This window comes from Oncorhynchus masou, chromosome 32 (assembly GCF_036934945.1).
Source record: "Oncorhynchus masou masou isolate Uvic2021 chromosome 32, UVic_Omas_1.1, whole genome shotgun sequence".
NCBI lineage: Eukaryota > Metazoa > Chordata > Actinopteri > Salmoniformes > Salmonidae > Oncorhynchus > Oncorhynchus masou.
In genome coordinates this window covers 95,285,873-95,301,226 of record NC_088243.1, presented here as the reverse complement: position 1 = coordinate 95,301,226, position 15,354 = coordinate 95,285,873, and the positions used below count along the sequence as shown (strand labels likewise).

Sequence of the window (15,354 nt, the reverse complement as noted above, 5' to 3'; positions counted from 1 at the left end):
CATGGGATCTTTAGTGACCACAGAGAGTCAGGACAACCGCTTAACGTCCCAACCGGAAGACTGCACCCTACACAGGGCAATGTCCCCAATCACTGCCCTAGGATATGTTACTTTAGACCAGAACTAGTACCTCCTACTGGCCCTCCAACACCACTTCCAGAAGCTTCTGGTCTCTCATCTAAAAATTGGCGCTCCAACACCACTTCTAGCAGCTTCTGGTCTCCCATCTAGAGACTGGCCCTCCAACACCACTACCAGCAGCATCTGGATTCCCATCTAGAGACTGGCCCTCCAACACCACTACCAGCAGCATCTGGTTTCCCATCAAGAGACTGGCCCTCCAATACCACTACCAGCAGCATCTGGTCTCCCATCTGGAGACTGTGGTGGAAATATATAGTCAATCATATTTCTCAGATTCAAATAGACTTTTATTACAGCATAATAAAAGTCGAGCTGGTTCAGTCTTGGCACGTACTTGTTATACATTTTTCCTCGTTACGTCACACCAATAGTAACTCCTCTTAATGACTCCTCCCCTCTGGCATTTAGCCACCGTTATCGTATTGCCTTGCATTCATTTTAGTTTGGTTTCATATTAGAAACTGTAGAGCCACAAAAATACAGACATGTACTCGCCTTAAGACAGCTTCATGCATGTAGGACCATAGCAACAGTCCAAATTAGGCCATAACACCGTTACAGGAATACCCAGTTGTGTCCACACCCCAGACAGGTGCATGTCTAATGGTGTCTAATGACCCAGAGCACATATAGAGTGCACCCATCTTACTAGCTCTTCTGCAATTAATAATTAACATACATGGTCTGGACAATTCTCAATAAGACTGACCAGGACCAAGCCAGCAGTGGGATGTAGGGTGGTGTGCTGCTGGGGATAGGGTGCAGATCTAAATACTTGAAACACTTTCACTTCTCTGACCTGCTGGATATTTGCATAACTTCACTTGGTAACCTTTTTGGCAGAAACTTCAGTCACGAGACGTCATGTTCATACACATATTAGACACACACGCATGGGCGCACACACACACAAACAGGATGTTTGTCAGTGTCTTATATTTCCCAGCCAGTTACTGACAAGCTTAACTGTAATCTTAGAGGTGAAATCGATTGAAAAGTGAAGTGATGTGTTTGACATAGCTACTAGCAGGATGTTTTTCAGCTGGTACTGACAGAACAGTCCTGACCCAATAGCTGGTACTGTCAGAACAGTCCTGACCCAATAGCTGGTACTGTCAGAACAGTCCTTAACCAGTAGCTGGTACTGTCAGAACAGTCCTTAACCAGTAGCTGGTACTGTCAGAACAGTCCTGAACCAATAGCTGGTACTGTCAGAACAGTCCCGACCCAATACCTTGTACTGTCAGAACAGTCCCGACCCAATACCTTGTACTGTCAGAACAGTCCTGAACCAATAGCTGGTACTGACAGAACAGTCCTGAACCAATAGCTGGTACTGACAGAACAGTCCTGAACCAATAGCTGGTACTGACAGAACAGTCCCGACCCAATAGCTGGTACTGACAGAACAGTCCCGACCCAATAACTGGTACTGTCAGAACAGTCACGATCCAATAACTGGTACTGTCAGAACAGTCCCGACCCAATAACTGGTACTGTCAGAACAGTCCTGACCCAATAGCTGGTACTGTCAGAACAGTCCTGAACCAATAGCTGGTACTGTCAGAACAGTCCTAACCAATAGCTGGTACTGACAGAACATACAGTTCTGACCCAAATGCTGGTACTGTGAGAACAGTCCTGACCCAATAGCTGGTACTGACAGAACAGTCCTGGCCCAATAACTGATATTGACAGAACATAACAGTTCTGAACCAATAGCTGGTACTGACAGAACATAACAGTCCTGACCCAATAGCTGTTATCTTATTGTCTGCAGCAGGGAGGGTTAGGGTGTTCTGTGATATTCAGGGAGAGTTAAATTCAATTTATGCTTTATCCCGGAGCGTAGGTTCAGTGGCTACGTGTGGATTGTGTGACGCAATTGCGAAGGCCCCGGAGTCATGCTGAGGCTAAATCAAGCTCCATAACCGCATCGCTGAGTGCCTCTAAAATTTTGTAACAATGTGGAGGGCTCTGTTGGTGTTCTGTGGAATCTCTTCTCCTGAGAACTGACGGAACATCAACAGAAAATTATCAGATTAGTATCTGCTTCATAAACAGCAAAGCTTTGCGACAAACAAAGCTTAGATAACACATGTTTTGTAGGTTGCCATCAAAGCAAACATAAAACTACTCTGTATTACTGTAGTACTTGAAGGCTTCCTGGTTCTGCCCTAGTATGGGATTCCTGTCATTGTTGTTGAAAACTCCTCCAACGTTATTTTCTTTCATGCAAAGGCATACCTGAACTCTGTAGAAAAGTGTTTTCTTTCATGTAGTGCAGAGGCGTACCTGAACTCTGTAGAAACGTGTTTTCTTCTCTTCTCATACTGTCTGGCTGTTTTCCTCTCTTTTTATACTGTCTGTCTGTCTTCCTCTCTTTTTATACTGTCTGTCTGTGTGTTCCAGACATGCAGACATGCATCTAGCGGAGTTTGACAACGTGACTCTGAGGGACAACACTACCAACTGTCTGTCGATCGATGACTTCCGTAACCAGGTAACCATATCTGTCTTTCTGCCTGCCTGTCTGCCCCCCCGCTCCCCCTTTCGTCCATGCATCACGCAAAGGGTGGATGCCCACTCATTTATATACTTCTATGCTATGGGAAAGCTGTGCAATGAGAGAGATTGATTGGTTAGTGGTATCTAACAGAAGCAGTGTGTTACAGTCAAGGCACGGCATAGTACAGGGAAAGCTCTGCAGTGCTGATTTATGACATCTGAATGTGCATCAAATGGCAACAAAATCATATTGTACAGCAATTTCAACAGGTAACATGTTTGAAGTAACCCTGGATCAACCCTGGATTGTAAACTGTCATGGTCAAAACATGTTGATACAACAGTAGCTAAAATGGGGAGAAGTCTGTCCATAAAAAAGCATTGCTCTACCTTCTTAACAGCACAATCAACAAGGTAGGTCCATAGGCCCTAGTTTTGTCTCACCTGGACTACTGTTCAGTCGTGTGCTCAAAGAGGGACTTAGGAAAACTGCAATTTGCTCAGAACAGGGCAGCACGCCTGGTTCAGAACAGGGCAGCACGGCTGGCCCTTGGATGTACACAGAGAGCTAATATTAATAATATGCATGTCAATCTCTCCTGGCTCAAAGTGGAGGAGATTGACTTCATCACTACTTGTATTTATGAGAGGTATTGACATGTTGAATGCACCAAGCTGTCTGTTTAAGCTGCTGGCGTACAGCTTGGACACCCATGCATACCCCACAAGACATGTCACCAGAGGTCTCTTCACAGTCCACAAGTCCAGAACAGACTATGGGAGGTGCAGAGTACTACATATTGCCATGACTACATGGAACTCTATTCCACAGTACTACAAAGAGCCATGACTACATGGAACTCTATTCCACATCAAATAACTGATGCAAGCAGTAGAATCAGATTTTAAAAAACAGATACAAATACCTTCTGAACAGCAGGGACTGTGAAGAAACACAAACGTAGGCACAGACATATGTATACACACACACGATAACATATGCACTATACACACATGTACACACAGATTTTGTTGTGTAGATATGTGGTAGTGGTGGAGTAGGAGCCTGAGGACACACAGTGTGTTATGAAATCTGTGAATGTACTGTAATGTTTTGGAAAAACTACTTTAATTTTGCTGGACACCAGGAAGAGTCTGTGCTAGCGAAACAGTCCTGTAGCTTAGCATCCGCGTATTCAGATTACTTCCTTATTGTGCACGTCACTGGAACTTCCTGTTTGAGTCTTTGGTTGTGAGCGGGAATAAGGAGTATAGAGCTATAGACAGATTTTCCAAATGCAGAGCTTTGTATGCATTTTATTTGTTTTTATTTTTTAACTTCACCTTTATTTAACCAGGTAGGCTAGTTGAGAACTCTGTGTAACTCTGTGTTGTTGTCTGTTCACACTGCTCTGTTTTATCTTGGCGAGTGTCACAGTTACAAATGAGAACTTGTTCTCAACTAGCCTACCTGATTAAACAAAGGTGAAATAAAAATAAAAAATAAATAAAAAGGCTATTTGACCAAGAAGGAGAGTGATGGAGTGCTGTATCAGATGACCTTTCCTCCACAATTACCCGACCTCAACCCAATTGAAATGGTTTGGGATAAGTTGGACCGCAGAGTGAAGGAAACCCGTAGCACACGTTCCAGCAGGTATATCTCACTGATCATCCCCAAAGCCAACACCCCATTTGACCGCCTTTCCTTCCAGTTCTCTGCTGCCATTGACTGGAACGAATTGCAAAAATTGCTGAAGTTGGAGACTTTTATTTCCCTCACCAACTTTAAACATCAACTATCTGAGCAGCTAACCGATCGCTGCAGCTGTATATAGTCCATCTGTAAATAGCCCACCCAATTTACCTACCTCATCCCCATACTGTTTTTGTTTCATTTACTTTTCTGCTCTTTTGCACACCAGTATCTCTACCTGCACTTCATCATCTGCTCATTTACCACTCCAGTGTTAATCTGCTAAATTGTAATTATTTGCTCCTATGGCCTATTTATTGCCTACCTATTTATTGCCTTTTGCACACACTGTATATAGACTTTATTTTTTCTACTGTGTCATTGACTTGTTTATTGCGTTATTGGCTTGTTTATTGTTTACTACATGTGTAACTCTGTGTTGTTGTCTGTGTCACACTGCTTTGCTTTATCTTGGCCAGGTCACAGTTGCAAATGATAACTTTTCTCAACTAGCCTACCTGGTTAAATAAAGGTTAAATAAAAATAAATGTATATTTTTTAAAGAATGTTAGTTTGTTGGTGATGTGGACACCAAGGAACTTGAAGCTCTCAACCTGCTCCACTACAGCCCAGTCGATGAGAATGGGGGTGTGCTCAATTCTCTTTTTCCTGTAGTCCACAATCATCTTCTTCGTCTTGATCAAGTTGAGGGAGAGGTTATTGTCCTGGCACCACACGGCCAGGTCTCTGACCTCCCTATAGACTGACTCGTTGTTGTCGGTGATCAGGCCTACCACTGTTGTCTCATCGGCAAACTTAATGATTTTGTTGGAGTCATGCCTGGCTGTGCAGTCATGAGTGAACAGGGAGTACAGGAAGGGACACAGCATGCACCCCTGAAGGGCCCCTATGTTGAGGATCAGCGTGGCGGATGTGTTGTTACCTACCCTTACCACCTGGGGGCGGCCCATCAGGAAGTCCAGGATCCCAGTTGCAGAGGGAGGTGTTTAGTTCCAAGGTCCTTAGCTTATTGATGAGCTTTGAGGGCACTATGGTGTTGAACGCTGAGCTTTAGTCAATGCATAGCATTCTCACGTAGGTGTTCCTTTTGTCCAGGTGGGAAAGGGCAGTGTTGAGTGCAATAGAGATTGCATTATCTGTGGATCTGTTTGGGCGGTATGCAAATTGGAGTGGGTCTAGGGTTTCTGGGATAATGGTGTTGATGTGAGCCGTGACCAGCCTTTCAAAGCACTTGGGGGCGCTATGGCTACAGACGTGAGTGCTATGGGTCGGTAGTCATTTAGGCAGGTTACCTTAGTGTTTTGGGCACAGGGACTATGGTGGTCGGCAGGGTAGCCTAGTGGTTAGAGCGTTGGACTAGTAACCGAAAGGTTGCAAGTCCAAAACCCCGAGCTGACAAGGTACAAATCTGCCCCTGAACAGGCAGTTAACCCACTGTTCCCAGGCCGTCATTGAAAATAAGAATTTGTTCTTAACTGACTTGCCTGGTTAAATAAAGGTAAAATTAGAAAATTTAAAAAAATAAGGAGACAATGAAAAACAGAGCCTCAAAAATCCTGCTCATTTCCTGGTTGCAGTTTCATCTTGGTTTTGCCTGTAGCTTCTGTTCTGGGGCATTCATAGACAAGATCTTTGCAGTTCTGGAAACGTCAGAGTGTTTTCTTTCCAAAGCTATCAATTATATGCATAGTCGAGCATCTTTCTGTGACAAAATATTGCGCTTAAAACGGGCACGTCTTTTTATCCAAAAATGAAATAGCGCCCCCATAGATTTAACAGGTTAAAGGTCTTACATCGGCTGCAGAGATCGCGATCACACAGTCTTCCGGAACAGCTGGTGCTCTCATGCATGTTTCAGTGTTATATGCCTCGAAGCGAGCATAGAACTAGTTTAGTTTGTCTGGTAGGCTTGTGTGACTGTGCAGCTCTCGTCTTTGCTTCCCTTTGTAATCTGCAATGGTTTGCAAGCCCTGCCACATTCTACGTTCTGTCTGTAACCAGGTGTATCTACTGCATGTGTTATCAGGTGTTTTCTACTGTCTGTCTGTAACCAGGTGTATTCTACTTTCTGTCTGTAACTAGGTGTATCTGTGTGTTACCAGGTGTACTCTGTCTGTAACCAGGTATCTATGTTTTAACAGGTGCATTCTACTGTCTGTAACCAGGTGTTTGTCTCTGCAGGTGTACTCTACGGTGTACTCTATCATCACAGTGTTCGGCCTGGCCGGTAATGGTTTCGCCCTGTTGGTTCTGGTTAAAACGTTCCGTCAGCGTTCTGCGTTCCACATCTACATGTTGAACCTGGCCGTGTCCGACCTGCTGTGTGTCTCCACGCTGCCGCTACGGGTCCTCTACTACGTCAATAAGGTAGGACTATTTCTACTTCTTGTTTTTTGGGGGGTTGTGCTCTGTAACATTGTTTTGGACGAACTCAATCAAAGCTGAGTTGTCGACAAGCGCATTTCACTTGACTTTTACAGATAATTTACTTCGGGAGAAATTTCCCTTTAAAAGGAACATTGCCGACAAAGCACCTTTGAATGAATCCAGGTCTTTGAGATGCTATTAAAATAGATTATTGTTGTTTTTGACCCTCTCCCTCAGGGTCAGTGGAACCTGGGAGACTTCCTGTGCAGGGTTTCGTCCTATGCCCTCTACGTGAACCTCTACTGCAGCGTGTTCTTCATGACCGCCATGTCCGTCACACGCTTCCTCGCCATCGTGTTTCCCGTGCAGAACCTGCGCCTGGTCTCAGAGCGTCGCGCCCGTCTGGTGTGTGTCTGTATCTGGGTGTTCATCTGCACTGTCTCCTCCCCCTTCCTCATGACTGGTCAGCACCTCGACCCAGCCACCAATAAGACCAAGTGCTTCGAGCCTCCAGAGCGCAGCACAGGGGGCGGGCTTAGCAAGCTCATCATGCTCAACTACTTCTCATTGGTCGTGGGCTTCGTGCTTCCTTTCTTGGTCATCCTGCTGTGCTATGCCGGGATTATCCGGGCTCTGCTGTCACGGCAACACACTGCGCAGCGCCAGAAGGGGGCGGGGTCTAAGGCCATCAGAATGATTGTCATAGTGATGCTAGCATTCCTGCTGTGCTTCATGCCGTACCACGTCCAACGCTCCGTCCACCTCAGCTTCCTCTCCCAGACTGCCACTTCCTGTTCGGAGCTGGTGTACATGCAGAAGAGTGTGGTGGTGACACTCTGTCTGGCTGCCTCCAACTCCTGCTTTGACCCCTTGCTCTACTTCTTCTCTGGAGAGGGCTTCAGACGACGCCTGTCAACATTCAGGTCCACTAGCAGGACACAGAGACAACCGGCCACAGAGACAGGGGCACAGCCACCGTTAGGGAGGGGAACACGCTTTGAGTGAGTGAGTGAGTGAGTGAGTGAGTGAGTGAGTGAGTGAGTGAGTGAGTGAGTGAGTGGGGCACACGAGCCTAAGATCACGATGCACAATGTCAAGCTCTGTTTTTCATGGTTTGGGCTATGCCCATTAGTTCTAGTAAAGGGAAATCTTAACGCTACAGCATACAATGACATTCTAGACAATTCTGTAGTTCCAACTTTGTGGCAACAGTTTGGGGAAGGCCTTTTCCTGTTTCAGCATGACAATGCCCCTATGCACAATGCATATGGAGTTGGTACCCCTTTGCTGCAATATTGACCTCAACTCTTCTGGGAAATCTTTCCACTAGAACATTGCATGCTTGCTTCCATTCAGCCACAAGAGCATTAGTGAGGTTTGGCACTGATGTTGGGCTATTAGGCCTGGCTCGCATTCGGCGTTCTAATTCATCCCAAAGATGTTCGATGGGGTTGAGGTCAGGACTCTGTGCAGGCCAGTCAAGTTCTTCCACACTGATCTCGACAAACCATTTCTGTATGGGCCTAGCTTTGTGCACTGGGGCATTGTCATGCTGAAACAGGGAATGGCCTTTCCCAAAATAAGTTGGAAGCACAGAATTGTCTAGAATGTAATTGTATGCTGTAGCATTAAGATTTCCATCGCTGGAACTAAATGGCCTAGCTCGAACCATGAAAAACAACAAATTATTCCCACCCCCAAACTTTACAGTTGGCACTATGCATTGGGGCAGGTAGCGTTCTCCTGGCACCCGCCAAACCCAGATTCGTCCGTCAGACTGCCAGATGGTGAAGCGTGTTTTCTTGCGCCTACCTAGGTCAAATACTAGATGGCGGATTAAAACAAGGCTATACCCTCCATAAAGTGACCATTGGACTTAAAAAATGGCTGATTGACTAACAGTTTTTGTTAAATTTATCATTTCAAATCGGCCTCAAGTGCACATTTCTGTCCGTTAAGAAACAACGACGTGCTACATTTTGGTAGCATTTCGGACAATGCTAAACTATTTTTTAGCTGAAACTCTGAGTTCTAACACTGGGTCAGGTGCTTTTAACAACACCATGCTGCCAGTCATAAGTGTATGGAACAAACCAAGACTACTTTAAAAAGACAGCTTCGATACCACCATATAGCTGAGGTTAATCAATAAATTTAAAGAGATATTTTGATTAGCTAGGTAGCTAAATAGCTAATGCTACCTAGCTAACATTAGCTTGCTTGTACAAAGTCCAGCAGCTAGCCTCTGTAGCTAGCTATCACCAGTCAGCAAACAGAGGCAAATAAATGTAGCAGGCCGATGAATGTGCTTTTGTTTTGATTAGCTAGCTAGCTAGCTAGCTAACATAATGTTATACCAGTCAAGTGAGAGCTAACATTGGCTAGGTAGTTAACCAATAAGTAGGGAACGCTAGCTAGCAAGCTATATTTTGCCAATAAGATTTTTCACATAATGCTGAAATCATCTTGTGTAAACTGCTGATCTAGACACTTACATGTAACCAGAGCACAAACAAAGATGCAGAAATAAATTAGCTAATGTCCTTGGCTGCTATTATAGCCAATTAACTTTAGCTAGCTAAGTAACCTTAGCCAACATAAGACTTAACATTAGCTAACGTGTATGGCCAGTTCATGCACGACAATATATCATACTTTCTTACACAAAACATTACTATTTAGTTAATGTTAGTTACATTAAGTCTAAAACCACCAAACTTTGGGAAGTAAAAGCTAAGCAGGGTTGGTCCTGGTCAGTCCCTGGATGGGAGACCAGATGCTGCTGGAAGTGGTGTTGGAGGGCAGTAGGAGGCACTCTTTCCTCTGGTCTAACAATGTCTCAATTCCTGAGGGCAGTGATTGGGGACACTGCCCTGTGTAGGGTGCTGCCTTTCACCCCTACTCTTACGATAAGTGCCATGGGCTCTTTAATGAGCGCAGAGTCAGGAGACCCGTAACTAACATTCCCAATCTGGCCATCAAACCATCACAGTCACCTAATAATCCCCAGTTTTAAATTGGCTCATTCATCCCCCTCCTCTCCCCTGTAACTATTTCCCAGGTCGTTGCTGAGAATGTGTTCTGAGTCATCTTACCTGGTAAAATAACGGATGAATAAAAATACTCATCATGTTTATTTGCATTGCACTGATTAAGCTATGGTAATGTCAGACAGGACTAACATTGCAGTTAGCTACGCTACATTTCCTAAGAAGAACCAAGACCACAACACAAACCATAGCCAAGAAAACAAATGGGTTTGTTGAGATACACTAAGTTAGCAATGTTGAACTACATAAAATTAAGAACCCCAAACGCACATGGAAACCGAACCTCAGTTCTGCATGCTTACCAGACTGACAGCATTGCTGTTTCAAACATTTGTCGAATAAATGACAGCTCCGGCATAAACTCCCTCTCCTGCCGTCTTGACATTTAGAATCCAAATGTGTGCTGACTGATCAACTTAGGTGTCAAATTACTTTTCAGCGTGTTCACAGAAAATCTGAAATCGCTATCCGCAAGTAAAACATAGTCAGGGGACTCCACACACTGCACCAGGTTAAAACATCAGAATCATTGCTTGGTGACTTGCTGTGTACCAGCCTGGTCTCCTCCCACTGGAACATCCAACTCCTCCACTGTGTGATGTCAGAGTTGACCACCGTTCTCTCTGAGAACATTCTGATGACTACCTCCAAATCAGCTCTCATCTGAAGCACCAGGGCTGTCCCCTTTGTGTGGCCCAAGTAATTTCCACTGAGTTTGATGAATATGACATACTCACAGTCACATTTTGCCTTGGCGAGAAAGAATATTTCAGAACTCTTCCATTGAACAGCTCATCCATATTTCTCGCTCCTGTAGTCATCCAGCAAGATACATTGTGTAATCTCTCCTGTAGTCATCTAGTCAGCCACATTGTGTAATCACAAAGTAACCATTCACTTCAGTTTGTGTTTCCTTGCTCTCGCCAATTTGCTTCGACCAATGTTCAGTAGGATTATGAGCTAGGATCTTATCAATAAATCAAATCAATAAAACGCATGACATTGTGAGGAGAGCATGTGCTGTTATATAATGTTGTATAATAATGTTGGATAATCACCTTCCGGTGTAAAAAACATAGAAATGAAAAACAAAAAACTAAGTTAAGTGAGAATAGTCATTGGTTTGAAGCTGAAAAAGAAAGGAAATTCACGAGCACCACAATGAATACTCCGCCCATGCTCATTCAACACTTCTCAAACAGTCTATACTCTTCAGAAAAATAATGGACTTTACTCTACCCTGCTATTAAAATGATATATATCAAATTTATTTATACAGCCCTTCTTACATCAGCTGATATCTCAAAGTGCTGTACAGAAACCCAGCCTAAAACCCCAAACAGCAAGCAAATGCAGGTGTAGAAGCACGGTGGCTAGGAAAAACTCCCTAGAAAGGCCAAAACCTAGGAAGAAACCTAGAGAGGAACCAGGCTATGAGGGGTGGCCAGTCCTCTTCTGGCTGTGCCGGGTGGAGATTATAACAGAACATGACCAAGATGCTCAAATGTTCATAAATGACCAGCATGGTCAAATAATAATAATCACAGTAGTTGTCGAGGGTGCAGCAAGTCAGTACCTCAGGAGTAAATGTCAGATGGCTTTTCATAGCCGATCATTCAGAGTATCTCTGCCGCTCCTGCTGTCTCTAGAGAGTTGAAAACAGCAGGTCTGGGACAGGCAGCACATCCGATGAACAGGCCAGGGTTCCATAGCCGCAGGCAGAACAGTTGAACAGTTGAACCTGGAGCACATTTACATTTACATTTAAGTCATTTAGCAGCAGCATGGCCAGGGATACTGGGGACAGCAAGGAGTCATCATGCCAGGTAGTCCTGAGGCATGGTCCTAGGGCTCAGGTCCTACGAGAGAGAGAAAGAAAGAGTGAATGAAAGAGAATTGGAGAGAGCATACTTACATTCACACAGGTCACCGAATAAGACAGGAGAAGTGCTCCAGATATAACAAACTGACCCTAGGCCCCTGACACATAAACTACTGCAGCATAAATAAACCAAAAAAGGAATTTAAAAAATGTAATGACATGTTTTGCTAAAGTAAAGGTTTAAGGAAATACAGGCAGGCACCACATTACTACAAGAGAAATCAAACCTGATGGTCTTGTAAGTATAAAAGGAAAGCATGCTTTCATTTAATACAAAAAGCATGAAAAGAGAGCATAATGGGATAATGTCTTACTGTGGTGTGTGAAGAATCCAATACTTTATCTTGCACAAGGTAAAACACACATTATTGTGGGCACACCTCTCAGACTATGGATTAGTCTGTTTGAGAATATTTGAATCCTAATCCTACCTACACATAGTTTGATGTACAATACCAACATAGCTACTGTAGTAGGTCAAAGCTGTGTGCTGGAAAACCTTGGTAGAATATGGGTGGAGTTGGCAATGTGGTGCTCATGTGAATTTCCTACAGTGCCTTGCGAAAGTATTCGGCCCCCTTGAACTTTGCGACCTTTTGCCACATTTCAGGCTTCAAACATAAAGATATAAAACTGTATTTTTTTGTGAAGAATCAACAACAAGTGGGACACAATCATGAAGTGGAACGACATTGATTGGATATTTCAAACTTTTTTAACAAATCAAAAACTGAAAAATTGGGCGTGCAAAATTTCACCGACATCAAATTGATCAGAAATACAGTGTAAACATTGTTAATTTTGTAAATGACTATTGTAGCTGAAAACGGCAGATTTTTTTATGGAATATCTACATACAGAGGCCCATGATCAGCAACCATCACTCCTGTGTTTCAATGGCACATTGTGTTAGCTAATCCAAGTTTTTCATTTTAAAAGGCTAATTGATCATTAGAAAATCATTTTGCATTTATGTTAACACAGCTGAAAACTGTTGTTCTGATTTAAAGAAGCAATAAAACTGGCCTTCTTTAGACTAGTCGAGTATCTGGAGCATCAGCATTTGAGGGTTCGATTACAGGCTCAAAATGGCAATTCGTTCCAGTCATAGGCAGCAGGCAAACTGGAAAGAAAGGCGGCCAAAGAGGTCTTGGCATTGGGGAAGACCAGTGAAATATACCCGCTGGAGCGCTCTTTGGGTGGATGTTGCTATGGTGACCAATGAGCTGAGATAAGGCGGAGCTTTACCTAGGAAAGACTTATAGATGACCTGGAGCCAGTGGGTTTGGTGACTAATATCTAGCGAGGACTAGCTAACGAGACCATACAGGTCGCAGTGGTGGGTAGCATATGGGGCTTTGGTGACAAAACAAATGGCACTGTGATAGACTGCATATAATTTGCTGAGTAGGGTGTTGGAGGCTATTTTGTAAATGACATCGTTGACGTCAAGGATCGGTAAGATAGTCAGTTTTACGAGGGTATGTTTGGCAGCATGAGTTAATTAGGAATTGTTGTGAAATAGAAAGCCAATACTATATTTAACTTTGGATTGGAGATGCTTAAATATGTATGTCTGGAATGAGAGTTTACAGTCTAGCCCGACATCTAGGTATTTATAGTTGTCCACATATTCTAAGTCAGAACTGTCCAGAGTAGTGATGCTAGTCGGGCGGGCGGGTGCGGGCAGCGATCGGTTTAAGAGCATGCATTTTATTTTACTAGCATTTAAGAGCAGTTGGAGGCCACGGAAGGAGTGTTGTATGGCGTTGAAGCTCATCTGGAGGTTTGCTAACGCAGTGTCTAAAGAAGGGCCAGATATATACAGAATGGTGCCGTCTGCGTAGAGGTGGATCAAGAGCGACATTATTGTTACATACAACGAAAACAGTCAGTCCAAGAATTGAACCCTGTGGCACACCCATAGAGACTGCCAGAGGCAGACAACAGGCCTTCCGTTTTGACACGCTAAACTCTCTGAGAAGTAGTTAGTGAACCAGGCGAGGCAGTCATTTGAGAAACCAAGGCTGTTGAGTCTGGCGATAAGAATACGGTGGTTGACAGAGTCAAAAGCCTTTGCCAGGTCGATGAAGACGGCTGCACAGCACTGTCTTTTATCGATGGCGGTTATGATATCATTTAGGACCTTGAGCGTGGCTGAGGTGCGCTCGTGACCAGCTCGGAAACCAGATTGCATAGTGGAGAAGGTATGGTGGGATTCAAAATTGTCAGTGATCTGTTTGTTCACTTTAGAGAGGCAGGGCATGATAGATGTATGTCTGTAACAGTTTGGGTCTAGAGTGCCTCCCCCTTTGAAGAGGGGGATGACCGCAGCCGATGTCTAATCTTTAGGAATCTCAGACGATACAAAATAGAGGTTGAACAGGCTGGTAATAGGGGTTGCAACAATGGCAGCGGACAATTTTAGGAAGAGATGGTCCAGATTGTCTAGCCCAGCTGATTTGTAGGGATCCAGATTTTGTCTACACTGCATTTCTGATCAATTTGATGTTATTTTAATGGACAAAAACAAGGACATTTCTAAGTGACCCCAAAGTTTTAAACTGTAGTACACACACACACACACACACACACACACACACACACACACACACACACACACACACACACACACACACACACACACACACACACACACACACACACACACACACATTTCTACATTGCAGAATAATAGTAAAGACATTAAACATGGAGCATGGGGTGGCTGGGTAGCCTAGTGGTTAGAGCATTGGGCTAGTAATCAAAAGGTTCCAAGTTCAAATCCCTGAGCTGACAAGGTGCAAATCTGTCCCTGAACAAGGCATTGAAAATAAGAATTTGTTCTTAACTGACTTGCCTAAGGGTAAATAAAACTATGGAATAATCAAGTTACTAAAATAAGTGTTAAATATAATTTTAATTCATCCTTTTCCTTGACAGCTTTGCACACTCTTGGGATTCTTTCATGGGGCGTTGGTTACTACATGAATCCATGGGTTATTTCATAGGTTTGATGTCTTCACTATTATTCTGCAATGTAGAAAACAGTAAAATATAGAAAAACCCTTGAATGAGTAGATGTGTCCAAAATGTTTGACTGGAATATATAGCGGCCAGGTTATTAGGTACACTCATCTAGTACTGGGTTGGACCTGCCTTTGCTCCAGAACAGCCTGAATTCTTTGGGGCATGGATTCTTCAAGGTGTCTTGTTAAAATGTTGCTCAGTTTGTATCGAGGGACCTAACATGTGCCAGGAAAACATTTTCCACACTATTACACCACCGCCACCAGCCTGCACCAGGCAGGATGGAGCCATGGTCTCATGCTGCTTATGCCAAATCCTGACAACAGAAACTGTGATTCATCATGTCAGGCAATGTTTTTTCACTCCTCAATTGTCCAGTTTTGATGACCGTGTGCCTACTGGAGCCTCTTCTTCTTGTTTTTAGCTGATTGGAGTGGAACCTGGTCTGGTCATCTGCTGCAATAGCCCATCCGTGACAAGGACTGAAGAGATGTGCTTTCCAAGATGCCGTTCTGCACACCATTGCTGTACTGCACCGTGCTGCTTTGATGGACTGCATTTGCCTTTTTGTGGCCCATTTGTTAGCTTGCACGGTTTTTGCCATTCTCCTTCAACCTCTCTCATCAACGAGCTGTTTTTGCCCACGGGATTTCCGA

The 15,354-nt window shown here is 43.9% G+C and overlaps 1 protein-coding gene across 1 annotated transcript in view; it reads left to right on the top strand.

The window, feature by feature from the left end:
• Positions 1 to 7,741, top strand: part of LOC135527299 (cysteinyl leukotriene receptor 1-like) — a 78,919-nt gene extending 71,178 nt beyond the window's left edge. The window contains exons 3-5 of the mRNA XM_064955887.1: positions 2,557 to 2,647; positions 6,551 to 6,736; positions 6,974 to 7,741. Of these exons, the coding sequence (XP_064811959.1) occupies positions 2,567 to 2,647; positions 6,551 to 6,736; positions 6,974 to 7,741 (1,035 nt within the window). The 5' untranslated portion in view covers positions 2,557 to 2,566. The remainder of the gene's footprint in view (positions 1 to 2,556; positions 2,648 to 6,550; positions 6,737 to 6,973) is intronic.
• The last annotated feature ends 7,613 nt before the right edge of the window (positions 7,742 to 15,354 follow it).